This window comes from Dendrobates tinctorius, unplaced genomic scaffold (assembly GCF_039654945.1).
Source record: "Dendrobates tinctorius isolate UK_male_01 unplaced genomic scaffold, ASM3965494v1 ptg000231l, whole genome shotgun sequence".
Classification (NCBI taxonomy): Eukaryota; Metazoa; Chordata; class Amphibia; order Anura; family Dendrobatidae; genus Dendrobates; species Dendrobates tinctorius.
The window spans coordinates 2,304,130-2,326,372 of NW_027361898.1; the positions used below are offsets into that span (position 1 = coordinate 2,304,130).

At 45.4% G+C, this 22,243-nt stretch overlaps 1 protein-coding gene across 6 annotated transcripts in view; it reads left to right on the forward strand.

Annotated features, from left to right (window-relative positions):
• Positions 1 to 22,243, forward strand: part of PRRC2B (proline rich coiled-coil 2B) — a 119,416-nt gene that overhangs the window by 20,955 nt on the left and 76,218 nt on the right. For 5 of the 6 annotated variants that reach the window (XR_012222604.1, XR_012222605.1, XM_073555945.1 and 2 more), the window contains exons 2-11: positions 7,541 to 7,710; positions 8,305 to 8,482; positions 8,595 to 8,697; positions 9,278 to 9,350; positions 9,493 to 9,660; positions 10,414 to 10,658; positions 11,134 to 11,261; positions 11,352 to 11,500; positions 11,582 to 11,672; positions 11,757 to 11,955. Coding sequence is in view for 4 of the 6 variants with exons in the window: in XM_073555945.1 (XP_073412046.1) it covers positions 7,596 to 7,710; positions 8,305 to 8,482; positions 8,595 to 8,697; positions 9,278 to 9,350; positions 9,493 to 9,660; positions 10,414 to 10,658; positions 11,134 to 11,261; positions 11,352 to 11,500; positions 11,582 to 11,672; positions 11,757 to 11,955 (1,449 nt within the window). In the remaining 2 variants the exon portion in view is untranslated. The remainder of the gene's footprint in view (positions 1 to 7,540; positions 7,711 to 8,304; positions 8,483 to 8,594; positions 8,698 to 9,277; positions 9,351 to 9,492; positions 9,661 to 10,413; positions 10,659 to 11,133; positions 11,262 to 11,351; positions 11,501 to 11,581; positions 11,673 to 11,756; positions 11,956 to 22,243) is intronic. The other variant, XM_073555947.1, reaches the window with a different exon arrangement.

The following is a 22,243-nucleotide window of genomic DNA, read 5'->3' on the forward strand; positions in this document are numbered from 1 at the left end:
GCAGAAGTGTTAATTACTGCCATCCAAGATAGCAACCTTCCGAAGGCAACCAGTGTCGCCAGGCAGATAATTCACGCAGGGGACTTTGTGGTGGACGCTTCCTTAGATGCCGCCAATTGCGCTGCACAGGTGGCTGCTAATGCAGTCTCCATTAGAAGAGCCCTGTGGCTCTGTGACTGGCGAGCAGATTTCACCTCCAAAAGATTGTTGACTTCTCTGCCTTATCAAACTGGTCGCCTATTTGGAGAGAAACTGGATCAGCTTATTTCTGACACTACCGGGGGGGGGAGTAAGTTCCTTCACCAACAAAGGGCTGTCCGGCTGTTTTGGAATCAACAGCTGAATCGGTTTTGACCTTTTCGCAACAATTCCAGTTGCTCCTCCAAAACTTTCTCTTCTGGATCAGGTCAGTCCCTGCGTGGAGACAGAGAATCCCAGGACTCATACAGACCTAACCGCTCTTGGAAACCAAGACCAAGGGAATCTGGATTTAGGGGAACCCGAAGCGGTTGTCTATTTTCATTCAGTCACACCTGGCTCGCGGTCTTCCACGACGAGGGGGTCAGGGAGCTGGAGTCCTCCGGATACAAAATAGAATTTTCTTCCCCGACCCCCCCCCGACACGCTTTTCCAGTCCTCTCCACCCAAGACAACAGCCTTCCTTTGGGCCGTTCATGCGCTGCAAAGTCATCAGTCCGGTCCCTCAAGACGAAAGGTTCAAGGGTTTTTATTCAAACTTTTTTGTGGTTCCAAAGAAGGGCGGAACGATGCGACCCATACTGGACCTCAAGCTGTTAAATCAGTTCTCAGAAAGATAGTAGCAGCGATAGAAGCGGTCCCATTCGCATAGTTCCATCTCCGCCCTTTACAACATGCGCTGCTGTTGACTTGGGACAAGAACCTGTTCTCCCTGGACCGTCTGTTCCTTCTGTCCCTGCGGGTCAAACAAACCCTCAAGTGGTGGACACTGAAATCCTCCCTGAATCAAGGAAAGTCCTTTCTCCCAGTACGATGGTCGGTGGTAACCACCAACGCAAGTCTTCTGGGCTGGGGTGCGGTCTTTCGTCACCAGACGGCACGGGTTCGTTGGTCAACTCGAGAGTCCCATCTCCCCATCAACATCTTGAAGATACGAACGATCAACTCTACTCACACCATCTCCTCGCAGGTCACCCTATCAGGATCCAATCTGGCAACGCCACGGCTGTGGTGTATATCAACCGTCAGGGGGGTACTCGGAGCAGGATGGCCGTGCACGAAGTGAGTCACATCCTCCATTGGGCCGAGACAAACCATTCTTCCATGTCAGCAATCCACATCCCGGGGGTAGACAATTGGGCGGCGGATTTTCTCAGTCGCCAAGGCCTTGCCTCAGGAGAATGGTCTTTTCATCCGAAAGTTTTTCAGCAGATTTGCCATCGCTGGGGGAATCCGGATGTGGATCTCATGGCCTCAAGACTAAACAACAAGGTTCCTCGATTCATTGCCCGATCACGCTATCCATGCGCCATCTGAGCGGACACCCTAGTTCTGCCGTGGCACCGGTTCCGGCTCCCGAACATTTTTTCCCCCTCTTCCCCTGCTCCCAAGGATCATCAAGAAAATCAGAGCAGAGGGAGTACCAGTGATCCTGGTCGCACCAGAATGGCCGCGCCGGGCATGGTACGCAGAACTAGTACAACTGGTCGCCGATGTTCCCTGGCGACTTCCAGATCGCGTGGATCTACTCTCACAGGGCCCGATTTACCACCATAACTCCGGGGCCCTTGTTTGATGGCGTGGCCATTGAATCCTGGATTTTAGCACAGACTGGTTTCTCTCACAAGGTGATCTCCACCATGGTTAGTGATAATAAGCCCGTGTCCATGCGCATTTATCACCGCACCTGGAAAACCTTCTCGTGGTGCAAAGACCATGGACGATCCCCTCTGTTGATCTCCATTCCTTCCATATTGGAATTTCTACAATCTGAATTAGTCAGGTCTCGCGCTTAGCTCACTCAAGGGCCAAATTTCAGCTTTGTCAGTTCTATTCCAAAGCAAAATTGCTACCAAATTGCAGGTGAAGACGTTCATTCAGGGAGTTTCCCAAGTGGCGCCTCCCTATAAAAGGCCATTGGAATCATGGGACCTTAAAGGGGTTGACCGGGCTTTTCACATAATCTCAGTACATATCTGGGCTGCAGAATTATGACAATAAGTAATTTACTTTCTGTCACTAGTTTGCACGGTTTTCTAGATATTCTGAACAGAACATCCAAGGGGGGGTGTGTTATGGCATTGAAATGAGAACTAGGCGAAACCTCCTACTCTACTCCAAACATGCCCTCTGTAGCAACAACCCCACCATCCATAGCTACAGGCCCTCCCCGTCCACATGAAGCAGGCCTCATCACACAGTAACAAATTCTTCCCCTCCAGCAGCCTCAGTGCAGAGAGCTGATCCTCCCCCAGACACACACTGAACAGTTATCTATGGAAAGTGAAAGTAAGTGAGGAGGAGGGAAAATCGTCCTGTATTCTGGGCCACTCCATGATTAAATACATAACTCATTATCAGTAATTCCTTCCCTCACTGTCCCAGCCTGCTGGCAGCAGTGAGAACAGGCTGTGTGATGGCCAGTGATTGGGGTCTGCAGCTTCTAATCTGCACAGGGGATGGCAGTCACTGATGTAATCTGCTCTGTGACAAAGCCTTTGCTGTGTGAATGAGACAGCTCTGTGTCACTGATGTCTTCACACAGCAGCAGATTTGGTGCAGTGTATGTGTGAGCACTGTGTCTCTAATGACACAAATACTGATGGGAGCAGCCTGTCCAATCAGCAGCTGTAACAATGTGAAGTGTTGGGGGGTGTATGTATGTATTGTGCTGCTTTCACAAATACAGGATCACTGCTGTGTTCTTTCCAATGCTGGAATGATGCTAAAGATGAGTGCTGGTGCAGTCTACTGCCAGCCAATGAGTGGGCAGTGGGTGGTGCTGGTCACTGGAGCTTGCTGGAAGTTTGGTGGAGAATTCGTTACTGTGTGATGAGGGCTGCTTCATGTGAACGGGGAGGGCCTGTAGCTATGGAGGGTGGGGTTGTTGCTATAGAGGGCATGTTTGGAGTAGAGTAGGAGGTTACGACTAGTTCTCATTTCAATGCCATAACACCCCCCCCCCCTCCCCTTGGACGTTCTGTTCAGAATATCTAGAAAACCGTGCAAACTAGTGACAGAAAGTTGTCATAATTCTGCAGCCCAGATATGTACTGAGATTATGTGAAAAGCCCGGACAACCCCTTTAACTTGGTTCTCGGAGCCTTACAGGAGGCCCTTTTCGAACCACTGCAGGACGTACCACTAACTGTTCTCTCTTGAAAAGTGGTCTTTCTAGTGGCAATTACATCCAACAGATGAGTTTTGGAATTGGCGGCCCTGTCCTGCCGTCTCCGTTCCTGAATTTTCATCAGGACGAGGCAGTTCTGAGAATGTCTCCGTCTTTCCTGCCCAAAGTCGTGTCTTCCTTTCATCTCAATGAGGAAATTGTTTTGCCTTCCTTCTGCCTGGCACCAGTACATCGCATTGAGAAGGCCCTCCACACCCTGGATATGGTTAGGGCCCTTAGATGGTACATCTCGCGCACGGCTCCCTTCTGCAAGTCAGATGCCCTGTTCGTACTTCCAGAGGGGCATAGGAAGGGTCTAGCAGCTTCAAAAGCCACGCTAGTCAGGTGGATTCGCTTGGCTATTCAGGAATCCTACCGTGTCAGGGACACGCCTATCCCAGCAGGGATTAAGGCGCATTCTACCTGGTCAGTCGGGGCCTCTTGGGCCATTCGGCACCAGGCGACGGCAGAACAGATCTGCAAGGCTGCGACTTGGTCCAGTCTGCATACCTTTACGAAACATTATATTCATTCTCAGGCCTCTGTGGATGCAGCTCTTGGCAGGCGCATTCTGCAATCGGCAGTACCACAGTGTTAAACCAGTGGTACATGGGGTATTAGAAGTTGTATGCTCCCCACCCAGGGACTGCGTAAGGACGTCCCATGATCCTGTGTTCCCCAATGAGGCATAGGAGAAATAAGGATTTTTGTGTGTACTCACCGTAAAATCCTTTTCTCCGAGCCAATCATGGGGGGACACAGCACCCACCCTGTTTAGCTTGTTGGCTTACTGTATCGTTCTTAGGTTTTGACATAGTTATTTGTTTAATGCTCCTACTGTCTTTTCACTGAACTGGGGAAATCTCAGCCAGCGAGAGGGTGTATACTGCAGGGGAGGAGTTAACTTTTTTTTCTGTGTTCACTTAGTGTCCTCCTAGTGGCAAGCAGCAAAACACCCGTGGTCCTGTGTCCCCCAATGATTGGCACGGAGAAAAGGATTGTACGGTGAGTACACACAAAAATCCCTATATTCCAGTCCGTCCCTCGGACAGTACCCCTTTTTTTTTTTTTTTTTTTTTTTCAGGGGCCTCCTAACAAAAGGGGTGAATACATATGCACATGCCAATTGTTAGTTATTTGATCCCATAAATTAAATTGACGGTATGCCTATATTTTTCACACCTCACCAACGTAGACTATTTAGTGCTGATGCATCACACACAGATTGGATTACAAAAATATTTACACACGTTGTAATGTAACAAAATAGGTAAAAAAAAAAAAAAAAGTGGTGTATACTCATGCATGCCACCATATGCAATGTCAGCTAAGATATATCCTGCAGTAAGTACACAGATGACCCAACATGTAAAGGCAACAGCATCCTGAATGCAGCTCTGGATGTGGCTAGAGAACAAATTCTACTGTGCATATTTGTGTCCTGTACTCCAGTCGCCTTCAGAGCTGAATTTGGGATGTTTCTTTCTATCTAGGGCCATCTGTGCTTTTATCCCGTTAAATCTGAATATTAATTATGAAAATGACCCCACATTGTAAACCAACAACTTGCTAAATGCAGCTTTTGATGTGACTGGAGTAGAAGACCTGCAATAAATACACAAATTATTGTATATAGAAAGTCAGCAACTTACTAAATGCAGCTCTGGATGTGACTACAGTGTAAGTACCTGCTAATCAGATATTTACTGCAGTGGCTGCTGGGAATTGTGCACCAGTTATATTCAGAGTTATGTTTATGATGCTGCTGATTTTCTCTATAGGGTCCAATGTGTACTTGTTACAGATCCTGAAACAAGTACATAAAGTTCTACAATGTTCTAAACAGCTCTAGGTGCAACTGGAGTACAAGTACTGGTCACTGCAAAAAATATGAAGTGCCTTACTTCTACTCCAATCTCATCCAGGGCTGCAAGTGTAGTAGGTACTTAATTGATTCTATATAAAAGAACAAAACACAGTAGGATCCTAAATGCAGCCCTGGATGTGACTGGAGAACAAGCACCTTACATTTTCTGCAGTGACTGGTACTTGTACTCCGTTTAGTCCACAGATTTTTCAAGACTTGGTGTACCGGTTTCAGCTCTTGCAGCTTTAGATGTCACTGGAGTACAAGAATGATGCCACATAGAATACCAGCAGCGTCCTTCTGATTTCTTTTCTTTTTTTTTTCCCCTGCTATACAACCTGATTATCTTGAATGGAGCTGTGGTGCTGTTCTTCCTGGGTCGTTGCTTTGCAAATTTGCTTGGTAAAGGAGATGGTGTTTTCCCTCTGGGCAGAGCTACACCACAGTGATGGCGCATCTATCGCTGTTAGATCGGAGTACCTCGTTAATAAAGGGGATGGGGTCTGTCAGCCAGACATAGTAGTTGGATTCCAGGCAGTGTCTATCCTACAAGTACAGCATTCACCACCCCACAGCTCTCCAGCTATTGAACTACAGCTTCCAGCATGTCTGCCATAGTAATCTCAGGTTGGAGGCTGCTGGTCACCTGTTCCTCTCCTGTGGTTTATATACCATGGTATGATATATCCACATCTCTGCATTGATCCGTCTTTCCTCTCCGCAGCCGTAACATGATTGCCGATGGTTACTTAGCGACCATATTGGTCCTCTGGGAGTCGCGCTCATTTGCTTGTCTCTTCCCGTCAGTTGGTCACTGGGGCGCATCCACTGCATCATAATAATAGGACACTTCTGATTATCAGATTGGTCACGACTGCAGTTTTCATATAGAGGCAGAGACTGGCGGCTGTCTGACTATGGCACCGCTTATCCCGTCAAGAAACTAGTCAGGTCAATGCGTGAGATGTTTACCCTGCAGAGATGGGTCCTATCTATCAGATGCAGGACCAGGATGTGGTGGGATGCCATGCATCAGCGCACAAGACTGTGGGGAGCCCTGTAAATTGTGTCCATCTTGCACTGGTGCCCCATCCTCCACATCCCAGGAGAAAATGCACACAGTTGTCAATTAAACTGTCATTGCCGGGTCCATCTCTGCTGGGGAGGGGATAATTAATTCATGGACCATCCCCTGTATGACCCAGAGGGTAATGTAAGTTGTGATTATCTGCTGCTGTCAGTTGCCGATAACTGATGGGCTGTGAAGATGACAATGCTTCTCTTAACCTGGATGGGTAAGCAACAGAATCGCTGCAGTGACTGCACAAAGTAGGGGAGATTGCAGCCATTGTGCGAGTACAACGATTGTCATAAGACGCCGGATAACAGATCCATCGAATTATCCACTGTTAAACGTCAGCCACTCTGGTAGACGGGAAGTTAATGTCTGTTATTCTTAAAGCTGCTGCTGTACCAAGACAAGTGTCATTCCTCAGTTGTACAGGAGGTATGTGTATGAGGGAATCAGAGGCACAGTGCTCAGTATTAATATACGAATATCACTAATCACTGTACATACGTTACTTATCCTGTATTGTACTCCAGAGCTGCACTCACTATTCTACTGGTGCAGTCACTGTGTACATACATTACTGATCCTGTACTGATCGGGAGTTACATCCTGTATTATACCCCAGAGCTGCACTCACTATTCTGCTGGTGCAGTCACTGTGTACATACATTACTGATCCTGTACTGATCCGGAGTTACATCCTGTATTATACCCCAGAGCTGCACTCACTATTCTGCTGGTGAAGTCACTGTGTACATACATTACATTACTGATCCTGAGTTACATCCTGTATTATACTCCAGAGCTGCACTCACTATTCTACTGGTGCAGTCACTATGTACATACATTACGTTACTGATCCTGAGTTACATCCTGCATTATACTCCAGAGCTGTACTCACTATTTTGCTGGTGCAGTCACTGTGTACATACATTACTTATCTTGTACTGATCCTGAGTGACATCTTGCATTTTACTCCAGAGCTGCACTCGCTATTTTGCTTGTTTCTAAGCTGAGGTCTCCCGGCATCCCCTGCTTGTTCAGTGTCTGTGTTTAGCTTGCTGATTTGTTTTTTGGGTAGTGTTGGCTATTTCCCTGGGTCTGTATTGTCATTGATTAGGTAACGGATGCCTCCATACTTGATGGTTTCTTTGACTGTCCTTGATGATCGGGTGTGTTCAGACCTGCAGTTTGGGCATGGTTTTGGTCATATTTGCATTTTTTATTTTTGCAGGTAGATCGGGAGAGGAGCTGAGAGAAATTTCCCTACTAGATGACATTTCATCGCAATGTCCGATCGTTTGGGGCAGATATCCAAGGGAAAGGATGGGAAAAGCAAGTATTCGTCTCTCAACCTGTTTGACAAGTATAAAGGGAAGTCAATAGAAGCCGTAAGATCCACAGGTGAGGGGGCATAAATGCCACTTATGGGGCTGAATACTGTTGGCAGGATAGTATTGGGGATGTATTTGCAGCTGCTTGTTGTATTGGGAGCATGTGACCTTGAGTTGTACGGAATGTTTGGTCCCGGCATTTTTTTTTTTTTTTTACCCCTGAACTATGCAGCAGGGCTGTGGAGTTGGTAAGCCAAACCTCCGACTCCACAATTTCCACGACACCAACTCCACCTCCACCAAAATGGACTCTGACTCCACGTCTCCGACTCCACAGCCCTGCTATGGAGATGGTAGGGCAGCAAGGTGGCTCAGTGGTTAGCACTGCGGCCTTGCAGCGCTGGAGTCCTGGGTTCAAATCCCACCAAGGACAACATCTGCAAGGAGTTTGTATGTTCTCCCCGTGTTTGCGTGGGTTTCCTCCGGGTACTCCGGTTTCCTCCCACATTCCAAAGACATACTGATAGGGAATTTAGATTGTGAGCCCCATTGGGGACAACGATGATAATGTCTGTAAAACTGTAAAGCGCTGCGGAATATGTTAGCGCTATATAAAAATAAAGATTATTATTACTATGGTATATCATTTGGTATCTTTCCCCAGTTATACCTAGACATGGCTTACAGAGTCTTGGAAAAGTTGCCGCTGCTCGGCGTATGCCTCCTCCTGCAAACTTGCCAAGCTTGAAATCTGAGAACAAAGGAAACGACCCCAATATTATTATAGTGCCCAAAGACGGGACAGGATGGGCAAACAAACAAGAACATGCAGACCAAAAGAGGTGAGCAGAGAGCGGATCTGCAGCGGGGTTAGTGGTACCGCAAGATGGCCGTGGTCTGGTTTACCCTCCATGGCTGCGCTGACTCTGTTTTAACCCGATTCTCCTCCCGCAGTTCCAGTGTGACAGTTCCTCAGCTGCAGGAGTCGCTGCCGCAGCAGGGTTTGCCGAAATCTGTCTCCAATTTACAGAAACCGATCACAGTGAACAGTCCAGAGGTGAGTGAGGAGGAAAGGCCTGTGCCAGAGGGTCTACGTTCTATCAATACTCATGGATGAAAAGTGCCAATCCATTAGGAGTTTGCCCCTCAGTAGACATCAATCACCCATACATGGGGCACCTGATAAATGTCTGATCGCCAACGTTCCACCACATTAAATGAATGTAGCAGCCGTGAAGCTGATAGACACAGATGAGAGCTGCCCTTAGCTGTGTCCATATGCTCCAGAGACAAAATTGACTGCAAGGTCCCTGCTTGATTGCTACCACTTCCTCACTACAGTTGAGAAACGAGGGGGGCCCCGGGATCACCTTTCTAATGATTGTGGATTCTCCCAGGAATTAGGTACTTTTCACAACACCTGCTCTTCTCATTTTCTTGCACATAACGGTAAATTAGCACATGATTGCCATGTATAAGCTATGCCTCAGGAGTGGCGATCACCTGAGGCATTCCTCACTGGCCTCCTTTTAAATAGGGTCTCATATTTTACGCTATTTTTGTGCTTGGTGTATATGTATTGCTAATTTACACTGTAGGCACCTGCTTAAAACTGGACTTTTTAATTCCTTTTACAGAATATAAATTTAGTGCCAGGTGGGCCAAAGTCATGGGCTCAGCTGAACGGAAAGCCAGCAGGACACGAAGGTGGTGAGTGATGGGGCTTGTGTTAGGAATGCTTGCCTCTGCTTTTCTTACTGTGCTGCCCAACATTGAGCAGTCAGTGCCGTCTATTTGTTGTGGCTTAGATTAGTAAAAGTGTAACTGCTGCTCCAACCTGTCTCTCCCGCAGGTTCAAGGGGCTCAAGCCGACTGTTGTCCTTCTCTCCCGAGGAATTTCCAACACTGAAAGCAGCTGGCGAGCAAGACAAGGTTGGCAAAGAAAAGAGCGGCTTAGATCCGTCGTATGGGCCCGGACCAAGCCTCCGCCCCCAGAGTAAGCCCCTCGCCCTGCTTCCCGGTAACCGCTCTGAACGTTTTATTGTCCGTCCTCCCTTTCCCCCACTTTACCTGCAGCCTATATGTTTATAATAGGAACAACTTGTCTATATATAATGAACTGCATTGTCTGTGCTTGCATAGAGGTTGTGTTCAGCAGCAGATGATGTTGAACGGGGTACTCTAACTTTTGCATATCTCCTGGTGCTTCCTCAATAATGCTTTGGAGAGGGAAAGATCTTTTATACCACCCCACCAGCATCATTGCCTCTCTGCATTTAGCTCTGGCGTCTCGTGCCTGGGACAGATAAGCAGTGCTGAGGGGCCCTGGAGACTGGCCCTTTTTTAGTTGGACCGTACACTGCTTTTTCATGCAGCTTTGCCCTCCTTTTTTTTTTTTTTCTATTTTTTTATTTTTTTTTCCCCCCATATGGATATCTGACCAGTGCCCCATAGCTTTGCAGCATGGTAATGTCAGTGTTTGTGTACTTTGTGTACATTTTTTTTTTTTTTTTTTTTTTTTGTTCCTTCAAACATGGCACCAATATGTTGATGTAAACAATTTTTGCTTTTACTGACAGCAAGCAGTGATGTACTAAATAGTAATATATTGGTACTCGGTGTGGAGCTCCCAGTTGTCTGCAGCCCTGGAGCACATGTCCATTCTGGCTTTGTAATAACCTATAATAACCCCACGTTGTGCAGTTCTGTTCCTCCGGTTCTAGCCGGGAGGCTTCGTTGTTAACTCTTGTTTCCTTTCATGCTCTTGTTGCAGATGTCACCAGTTGGAGGGAGGGCGGCGGGAGAAGCATCACCGGTGTCATCTCCCCAACCGTCTCTCCTGCTGAGCCGGGCAGCAAGTCCACTGCTCCTGCAGATGGTACCCCCTCCACAGCGCAAGCTAGTAGTGACCCCAAGGAACTTTCACTGCGCCCGGCTCAGCCCACCCGAAAAGGGGCTTCACCGTTCATGGGAAACTCCTACCATCCACCTACATACCATGATATGCTACCAGCTTTTGTGAGTATTAAAGTCCTATTTAATGTATAAGGGCATGTTTTGTTCTTCGCTGTGTACATGCGTTACTTTATACTGTATTATACTCCAGACCTGCAGTCACTGTTGTGCTGGTGCAGTCACTGTGTACATACATTACTGACCCTGTACTGATCCTGCGTTACATCCTGTATTATACCCCAGAGCTGCACTCACTATTCTGCTGGTGCAGTCACTGTGTACATACATTACAGATCCTGTACTGATCCTGAGTTACATCCTGTATTATACCCCAGAGCTGCACTCACTATTCTGCTGGTGCAGTCACTGTGTACATACATTACATTACTGACCCTGTACTGATCCTGAGTTACATCCTATATTATACCCCAGAGCTGCACTCGCTATCATCAGGTTTCAGAGCTGAAATTTCCCAGCACCCACTTGTTATCTGGCATGTAGTTGGTATGTTGTATAATCTGAGTACTCTGTCTCACAGATGTGCTCTCAGCACCCTCAAGAACCCACTGGGACATTGGATCGAGCTTCCTTCCCCATCCTTTCCTCACAATCTCGCCTTGAGCCTCGCGTTCCCTTTAGACAGTATCAGATGAACAATCAGGACGGGTGAGTTTGCTCTGGTGCATTCAGTCATTGTGCCTTTTATCCTGTCCCTTACAGTTTCATTATCATTTCCTTCTGTCTGATAACCAACAGAAAAGAGATCAGGCCAAGCGGTGGCGGTTTACGGCCGGTGCGTTCACAGCGCCCTCAACCTGAGAGGGCTCCTCGAGCCACCATAATCAACGCAGAAGATCTGAAAGAACTGGATGACCTAGACAATGACGCGGAAGACGGCTGGGCTGGTAGGTATGGGGGTTTAACTGGGGTCTACACCCTGGGATTCTTGCTAGATCCTTCCTGACTGGTGATCTCGCTAATTTCAGGTCTTCACGATGAAGTGGATTATTCCGAGAAATTGAAATTCAGTGAAGATGAGGATGAAGATGATGCCCCGAAGGACAGCAGAAGTAAATGGTAGGAGGCTTACTCTCGTTCTTGGTCACTCCCACCCCTCGTATCCGACATGGGGTCATGTGGTGATTTGTATCGGTATTTCAGGAATGGCTGGGATTGCAGGAGGCAGCGCCAGGTCTCTTTTACCTCCACTGATAGTGCTGAAATGATGAAACACCCAGTGGAGGATGGGAAGGTATGGAGCGATCAAGTGGCACATCCACGACCAACCAGAAGGGGGCAGGAGCCTGTGCAGGCAGCTCCACGGAAAGCCAACAGCTGGGCCACAGTCGCCGAACACCCGGTAGGGAAGACAACTCCTGATAATAATGGAAGAGTAGCCATAAATTTAGGACTTCTAAAAACTAACAAGTCATACGCAGTTATGTTTTAACCCATCGGGGGCAGTATTATAGTGGTTATATTCTTGTACAGAGGTGGCAGTATTAGAATAGTTAGTTAGGTCCAGAAGTATTTGAGCAGTGACTGTATCTCCGTGATTTCAGCTCTGCAGGTCACTATTGTGGATTTAAAATGAAACACCTGAGATACAATTGAAGTGGATACTTTCATGCTTAATTTATAGGGGTTGGACGAAAATGTCCTGTGAAACATTTAAGAATTACAACTATTTTTCTTCAAAGCCTCCTCATTTCAGGGGCTCAAAAGTAATTGGACAAAGTAACTTTACCATAAATGTTAATTTTAAATACTTTGTAGAGAATCCTTTGCAGGCAATGACAGCCTGAAATCTAAGCTATGGATGTCACCATATGCTGGGTTTCCTCCTTTTGTGATGTTTGCCTCCTTTACTGCAGCAGACTTCAGTTACTTGTTTGTGGGTCTTTCTGTCATAGGTTTTGTCTTCAGCATGTGAAATGCTGCTCGATGGGGTTGAGATCTGGTGATTACTCGGCCATTGCAGAATATTCCTCTTTGCCTTCTCCTGTGTTGCTTTTGCAGTATGCTTTGGGCCATTGTCCATCTGTCCGGTGAAGTGCCGTTCAATCAACCTTGCTGCATTTGGATGAATCTGGGCAGAGTTTCGACCTGTACACACAGGATTCATCCGGCTGCTTCTGTCTTCAGTCATCAATCAATCAATAAACACTAGTGACCCAGAACACTAAGAAAGCAAGACCGTCATCTGGATGGTGAGGAAACTGTATGCTGTAGCGTCAGGTGAGAGTCTATGTCCACCGCTCAGACTGAAAGCGCAGACTCTCACCTGACACAACCGCTTACAGTTTCTTCACCATCCAGATGACTGATTAAGGTCTTATTATAGGTATTTCAGTATAAAAACACTTTTCGGATTTTAAGACTCACTTTTTTTCCTCCAAATTTGGGATGAAAATGGGGGTGCGTCTTATCCGAATGTAGCTTACCATGGATGATAGTGGGCTGTGGTGCAGTGGGATCAGAGGAGGCATAGTTGTTGCTGCTACTGCAGTTGGCTGGTGGCATGAGTGGTGCGATGCTGAGGGCCCTGGGCTGGGAGGAGGAGGTGTGTTGTGGCGGTGCAGTGCTGTGGTTTTTAGAAAATGACAGCGGTGAGTAGAGTCCCATGCACTTCTCATTTATTTCCTTGTCGTGGGCTTTGGGACAATGGCTTCCAGAGGCGCTGCATGTGCAGCTTGAGATAGTAACATAGTTATTAAGGTTGAAGGGAGACTTTAAGTCCATCTAGTTCATCCCATATCCTATCCTAACTTGCCCTAACATGTTGATCCAGAGGAAGGCAAAAAAAACCCATGTGGCAAACAGTAAGCTTCACATTGGGGAAAAAAATTGCTTCCCAACTCCACATATGGCAATCAGACTAGCTCCCTGGATCAACATAATATTAAGGAAACTAGTGTATATGCCCTGTAATATTATACTTTTCAAGAAAGGCATCCAGTCCCTTCTTAAATTTTAGTAGGGAATCACTCATTACAACATCATATGGCAGAGAGTTCCATAGTCTCACTGCTCTTACAGTAAAGAATCCGCGTCTGTGAGTATGCTTAATCCTTCTTTCCTCCAGACGTAGAGGATGCCCCCTTGTCCCCCGTCACAGATCTAAGAGTAAAAAGATCATTAGAAAGCTCTTGGTATTGTCCCCGCATATATTTATACATTGTAATAAGATCACCCCTAAGCCTTCGATTCTCCAAACTAAATAACCCCAAGTGTAATAACCTGTCTTGGTATTGCAGACCCCCCCCTAGTTCCTAATAACCTTGGTTGCTCTTCTCTGCACCCGCTCCAGTTCAGCTATGTCTTTCTTATACACCGGAGACCAGAACTGTACACAGTATTCTAAGTGTGGTCGCACTAGTGACTTATATAGAGGTAAAATTATGTTCTCCTCCTGAGCATCTATGCCTCTTTTAATGCATCCCATTATTTTATTTGCCTTTGCAGCAGCTGCCTGACACTGGCCGCTAAATGTGAGTTTGTCATCCACCCATACACCCAGGTCTTTTTCAGTGACTGTTTTGCCCAGTGTTTTACAATTAAACACATAATTACACATCTTGTTCGTTCTACCCAAGTGCATGACCTTACACTTATCCCCATTAAAGCTCATTTGCCATTTATCAGCCCAAGCTTCTAGTTTACATAAATCCTCCTGTAATATAAAATTGTCCTCCTCTGTATTGATTACCCTGCAGAGTTTAGTGTCATCTGCAAATATTGAAATTCTACTCTCTATGCCCCCTACAAGGTCATTAATAAATGTTAAAAAGAAGCGGGCCCAAAACTGACCCCTGTGGTACCCCACTGCTAACCGTGACCCAGTCCGAGTGTGATCCATTAATAACCACCCTTTGTTTCCTATCCCTGAGCCAGCTCTTAACCCACCTACACATATTTTCCCCTATCCCCATTGTTCTCATTTTATGTATCAACCTTTTGTGTGGCACCGTATCAAAAGCTTTTGAAAAGTCCATGTACACCACGTCCACTGCATTCCCTTGGTCCAGTCCGGAACTTACCTCTTTATAAAAGCTTATCAGATTAGTCTGACAGGAACGGTCCCTTGTAAACCCATGTTGATATTGGGTCATGAGGTTATTCTTCTCCAGATACTCCAGTATAGTATCTCTTAGAAAACCCTCCAGGATTTTACCCACAGTTGAGGTTAAACTTACTGGCCTATAATTTCCAAGTTCAGTTTTTGTCCCCTTTTTGAATATTGGCACCACATTTGCTATACGCCAGTCCTGTGGTACAGACCCTGTTATTATAGAATCTTTAACCCCTTCACCCCCAAGGGTGGTTTGCACGTTCATGACCGGGCCAATTTTTACAATTCTGACCACTGTACCTTTATGAGGTCATAACTCTGGAACGCTTCCATGGATCCCGGTGATTCTGACATTGTTTTCTCGTGACATTGTACTTCATGTTAGTGGTAAAATTTCATTCAAATAACTTGCGTTTATTTGTGAAAAAAATGGAAATTTGGCAAAAATTTTGAAAATTTCGCAATTTTCCAACTTTGAATTTTTATGCCCTTAAATCACAGAGATACGGCACACAAAAAACTTGATAAGTAACATTTCCCACATGTTTACTTTACATCAGCACAATTTTGGAACCAAAATTTTTTTTTGTTAGGAAGTTATAAGGGTTAAAAGTTGACCAGCGATTTCTCATTTTTACAACGCCATTTTATTTTTAGGACCACATCACATTTGAAGCCACTTTGAGGGGTCTATATGATAGAAAATACCCAAAAGTGACACCATTCTAAAAACTGAACCCCTTAAGGTGCTCAAAACCACATTCAAGAAGTTTATTAACCCATTAGGTGCGTCACAGGAATTTTTTTGAATATTTAAAAAGAAATGAACATCTAACTTCTTTTCCACAAAAAAAATACTTCAGGTTCAATTTTTTTTATTTTACCAAGGGTTATTGTGCAATTTGTCCTGAGTACGCTGATACCTGATTTGTGGGGGGGAACGACTGTTTCGGCGCATGGCAGAGCTCAGAATGGAAGGAGCGCCGTTTGACTTTTTCAATGCAAAGTTGTCTGGAATTCAGATCGGACGCCATGTCACGTTTGGAGAGTCCCTGATGTACCTAAACAGTGGAAACCCCCTACAAGTGACCCTATTTTGGAAACTAGACCCCCCAAGGAACTTATCTAGATATGTGGTGAGAATTTTGAACCCACAAGGGCTTTACAGAAGTTTATAACGTACAGCGGTACAATTTAAAAAATATTTTTTCCACAAAAATGATCTTTTCATCCCAATTTTTATTTTCCCAAGGGTAACAGGACCCTAAAAGTTATTGTGCAATTTGTCCTGAGTACGCTGATACCCCACATGTGGGGGTAAACCACTATTTGGGCGCATGGCAGAGCTCGGAAGGGAAGCAGTGCCATTTGACGTTTTTGGCTGGAATTGAGATCGGACACCATGTCGCGTTTGGAAAACCCCTGATGTACCAAAACAGTGGAAACCCCCCACAAATGACAAAATTTTGGAAACTATACCCCCTACGGAACTTATCTAGATGTGTGGTGAGCACTTTGACCCCCCCAGTGCTTCACAGAAGTTTATAATGCCCGGGCGTGAAAATAAATAATTCGTATTTTTTCCACAAACATGATCTTTTAGTCACCATTTTTTTATTTTCCCAAGGGTAACAGGAGAAATTGGACCCCAAAAATTGTTTTGCAATTTGTCCTGAGTAGGCTGATACCCTACAGGTGGGGGTAAAACACTGTTTGGGCGCATGGCAGAGCTTGGAAGGGAAGGAGCACCATTTGACTTTTTCAACTCAGAATTGGCTGGAATTGAGATCAGACGCCATGTTGCATTTGGAGAGCCCCTGATGTGCCCAAACAGTGGAAACCCCTAATTATAACTCCAACCCTAACCCCAACACACCCCTAACCCTAACCCTAGCCCTAACTCTAGCCCTAACCCTAGCCCTAACCCTAAGGCTGTGTGCACACGCTGCGGATTTTGCTGCGGTTCCGGCTGCTGTGGACAGTACCATGATTCCCTATGGGAATCAAAAACCGCAGTGCAGACGGTGCGGAATTTTCCACGCGGATTATCTGCCGTTTTAAATCCGCAGAAAGAATTGACATGTCAATTCTTTCTGCGGATTCTCCTGCGATTTGCCATCTCCTCTATTGAGGAGATGAAAAACCGCAGGACAAAACCGCAGAGCAATCCGCAGGTAAAACCGCAGGTCATTTGACCTGCGGATTTTACAAAATCCGCGCGGATGAATCCGCACCTAATCCGCAGCGTGTGCACACAGCCTTACCCTAACGGGAAAATGGAGATAAATGCTTTTTTTTTAGTTTTATTATTTTTCCCTAACTAAGGGGGTGATAACGGGGGGTTTGACTTACTATTTATGGCGGTTTTTATGTTTGGCGACTGTCACACGCTAAAAGACGCTTTTTATTGTAAAAGACGCTTTTTATTGTAAAATAGTTTTTGCATCACCACATTTTAACATTTAAACAGAGTCAGCATGGGTTTGTAACTAATAAGTCATGTCAGACTAACTTAATTTCCTTCTATGACGGAATCACTGATTGGGTGGATCAAGGAAATGCTGTAGATATAGTATATCTTGACTTCAGCAAAGCATTTGACAAAGTCTCTCATACAATCCTTATTGAAAAAATGACTAAGTATGGAATGGACAAGGTAACTGTTAGGTGGATTCATAACTGGCTTAGTGATCGGACCCAAAGAGTGGTCGTAAATGGCTGCATATCCAGTTGGAAGAATGTCTCAAGTGGGGTACCACAGGGCTCTGTCCTGGGCCCTGTATTGTTCAACATCTTTATCAACGATTTAGATGAAGGAATTGAGGGTAAACTGATTAAATTTGCTGATGACACAAAGCTAGGAGGGATAGCTAATACTAGAGAAGAGAGAGAGAGGATTCAAAAAGATATAAATAAACTGGAGAAGTGGGCAGCAACTAACAGAATGGTTTTTAACAGGGAGAAATGCAAAGTACTACATCTGGGCAATAAAAATGAAAAAAGCATATACAGAATGGGAGGAATAGGGCTAAGTGACAGCACATGTGAAAAAGTCTTGGGTATACTAATAGATCACAGACTGAATGAGTCAACAGTGTGATGCAGCAGCAAAAAAGGCAAATGCAATTCTAGGATGTATTAACAGAAGCATACAGTCTAGATCACGTGAAGTCATTATTTCCCTCTACTCCTCTTTGGTCAGACCTCATCTGGAATATTGTGTCCAGTTTTGGGCACCACATTTTAAAAAAGACATCAACAAACTGGAGCAAGTTCAGAAAAGAGCGACCAGAACGGTGACCGGTCTGCAAACCCTGTCTTATGAGGAAAGGCTGCAGGATTTGGGAATGTTTAGTTTGCAAAAGAGAAGACTGAGAGGAGACTTAATAGCTGTCTACAAATATCTAAAGGGCTGTCACATTGTAGAAGGATCAACTTTATTCTCATTTGCACAAGGAAAGACTAGAAGCAATGGGATGAAACTGAATGGGAGGAGACACAGATTAGATATTAGAAAAAACTTTTTGACAGTTAGAGTGATCAATGAGTGGAACAGGCTGCCACGAGAAGTGGTGAGTTCTCCTTCAATGGAAGTCTTCAAACAGAGGCTGGACAGACATCTGACTGGGATGATTTAGCGAATCCTGCTTTGAGCAGGGGGTTGGACCAGGGGGCCCAGGAGGTCCCTTCCAACTCTACGATTCTATGATTTTGAGAGCTATAATTTTTCCGTCTTTTGACCCACTGAGTCATGTGAGGTCTTATTTTTTGCGGGACGAGTTGACGTTTTTATTGGTACCATTTTCGGGCACGTGAAATTTTTTGATCGCTTTTTATTCCGATTTTTGGGACGCAGAATGAAGAAAAACCAGCGTTTCATGAATTTCTTTTGGGGGGGTGCGTTTACACCGTTCCGCGTGCGGTAAAATTGATAAAGCGGTTTTATTCTTCGGGTCAGTACGGTTACAGCGATACCTCATTTAGGTCGTTTTTTTATGTTTTTGTCGGTTTTATGCAATGAAAACTATTTTATATAAAAAATAATTATTTTTGCATCGCTTTATTCTGCGAGCTATAACTTTTTTATTTTTTCGCTGATGATGCTGTGTGGCGGCTCGTTTTTTGCGGGACAAGATGACGTTTTCAGCGGTACCATGGATATTTATATGCGTCTTTTTGATCGCGCGTTATTACACTTTTTGTTTGGCGGTATGATCATAAATCATTATTTTTTGCTTCGTTTTTTATTTTTATTTTTTAAGGGGTTCGCTAAAAGGGTTAACTAATGGGACAGTTTTATAGGGCGGGTCATTACGGACGCGGCGATACCTAATATGTGTACTTTTACTGTTTGGTTTTTTTTATTATTTCCAAAAAATGGATTTATTGAGGGAATTTTTTTTTTTTTTCTAATTTATTTGGCGTTTTTTTTTTTTTTTTAATTTATTTTTACATTTTTTTTTTAATTTTTTTTTACTTTATTACATAGTCCCAGGTGGGACATCACTGTCCTGTGACAGATCGCTGATCTGTCACATCACAGATCACTGTGACAGATCAGCAATCTGTCACAGGCATTGAAGAAGACTTCCTCTTGCCTGCGCTTTGCAGGCACTGAGGAAGCCAGCTTCCTCAGGTCCCCGAAGGCCCCCGTCGCCATCTTGGATCCGGGGGCCTGGAGGATAGGAGCCCCCGGCAGCAGCGCTGCACATTGCGCTGCCGTGGGGGGCTCAGGGAAGCACGGAGGGAGCCCCCTCCCTCCCGATGCTTCCCTTTAACTTCCCGGTACACCGCGATCATGTTTGATCGCGGTGTGCAAGGGGTTAACGTGTCGGGGGCGGTCCGTGACCGCCCCTGACACATAGTGCCGGGTGTCAGCTGTGATAATCAGCTGACACCCGGCGGCGATCATCACGTGGGCGCCGCTGATCGCGGTAGACGTACTATCCCGTCCACGGTCATACGGGCCCGGGTACCGTGGACGGGATAGTACGTCGGATGTCAGGAAGGGGTTAAAGATTAAAAATAATGGTCTATCTATGACTGTGCTTAATTCCTGCAGTACTCGGGGGTGTATCCCATCCGGGCCCGGGGATTTGTCAATTTTAGTGATTTTTAGACGCCGCCGTACTTCCTGCTGGGTTAAGCAGGTGACATTTAACAGAGAATTTTTTATCCCTGATCATGTTATCCGTCATGGGATTTTCTTGTGTAAATACTGTTGAAAAAAAGTCATTTAGCATATTGGCTTTTTCCTCATCCTCATCCACCATTTCACCCAGACTATTTTTAAGGGGGCCAACACTATCATTTTTTAGCTTCTTACTATTTATGTAGTTAAAGAATATTTTGGGATTATTTTTACTTTCTCTGGCAATGAGTCTCTCTGTCTCAATCTTTGCTGTCTTGATTTGCTTTTTACAGAATTTATTTAATCTTCTGTATTTAGTTAATGCCTCATCACTACCTACTTGCTTTAATTCGCTAAATGATATATTTTTGTCCCTTATTGCGCCGCTTACAGCTCTATTTAGCCATAGTGGTTTCTTCCTCTTTCTCTCATGTTTATTCCCATACGGTATATATTGTGCACAGGTCCTATTCAGGATGCTAATAAACGTCTCCCATTTTCTTTGTGTATTTTTATGTCTCACGATATCCTCCCAGTTAATTGCACCAAGATCATGTCTCATCCGTTGGAAATTTGCTTTCCTGAAGTTTAGTGTCCTTGTAACCCCTCTACTACACATCTTATTAAAGAATACTTGAAAACTTATTATTTTGTGATCACTATTACCCAAGTGACCTCCCAACCCTTACATTTGATATGCGGTCTGGCCTGTTGGTTAATATTAGGTGTAGCGGTGCCCCCCCTCTTGTTGGGTCCTGAACCAGTTGTGAAAGGTAATTGTCTCTCATAGTAGTCAAAAACCTATTACCTTTGCTGGAACTGCAGGTTTCGGTTCCCCAATGTATTTCAGGGTAGTTGAAGTCCCCCATAATAATGACTTCTCCTTGAGTCGCAGCTTCATCTATTTGCTTTATGAGGATATTCTCTGTTGCTTCCATTATTTTTGGAGACTTATAACAAACCCTATCAGTAATTTATTATTTTTCCCCCCTCCCCTTATCTCTACCCACAGGGACTCTACATTTTCATTAGATTCATATATATTATCACGAAGGATGGACTTTAAGGATGATTTTACATATAAACACACACCTCCCCCTCGCTTATTTGTTCGGTCATTTCTGAACAGACTATAGCCCTGTAAATTAACCGCCCAGTCATGGCTCTCATCCAGCCATGTCTCAGATATCCCCACCATGTCATAATTATGTTCCAACAACATTAACTCCAATTCCTCCATTTTGTTGGCAAAGCTTCTGGCATTAGTATACATGCACTTTATGTATCTCTCTGTACCTCTATTCTTTCTTAAATTATTAACTGTTCTAACCCCACCCCCCATGCCACCCCCACCCCCAATGTCATTATTTGTGCCCAGGTCTCTAGCTGCACTGTCTTCCCCTCCTATAAAAGGAATACCCTCCCCCCCCGTCCCTAGTTTAAACACTCCTCCAACCTTCTAGCCATTTTCTCCCCCAGCACAGCTGCACCCTCCCCATTGAGGTGCAGCCCGTCCCTAGCGTAGAACCTGTAGCCAACTGAGAAGTCGGCCCAGTTCTGCAGGAACCCAAACCCCTCCTTCCTACACCAATTCCTGAGCCACTTATTAACCTCCCTAATCTCCCGTTGCCTCTCTGGCGTGGCACGTGGTACAGGAAGTATTTCCGAAAATACCACCTTGGAGGTCCTTGCTTTAAGCTTACAGCCTAATTCCCTGAAATCATCTTTAAGGACCTTCCACCTACCTCTAACTTTGTCATTTGTGCCAATGTGCACCTTGACCGCTGGATCCTCACCAGCCCCTCCCAGTAATCTGTCAACCCGATCAGCGATATGTCGGACTCGAGCGCCAGGTAGGCAGCACACCGTTCGACGATCCCTGTCTTTGTGACAGATTGCCCTATCTGTTCCCCTAATAGAGTCTCCCACTACCAGAACCTGTCTGGCCTGCCCTGCTCTCCTATTTCCCCCCTTACTGGAGCAGACACTCCTCCGGCTTTCAGAGGACATGCCTTGCTGCAGCAGTGCTACTCCTGCACTAACACTCCTCTCGGGTGAAATGAACGAAAAGTGCAAAGGACTCCGCTTACCACCGATATTTCCTGAAAACCCAGCACCACCGAGACACCTCCTTCCTCCCAGCCCGCAGCATCGCCCCACACCTGCCGCTTCCACCTTACTGCAGCGATAAGCCTACCTCCTGTGACCCCGCTCCACTGCCACTCATTCCTCGGTAAGCTACCGTAAAATTAAACTAAAAAGATGCACCACCATTTCAGGAAAAAAATGCGGCGTTTTTTCATATTTTCCTCCCCAAATTTTGGGGTGGAACTTATGGTTTGGTGCATCCTATAGTCTACAAAATACGGTACTTCCTGGGGAGTGTTCTTCATTTGGGTGGATCTTTTGAAGGGATTTTTCTACATTATGGAAAGGATTCTGTGA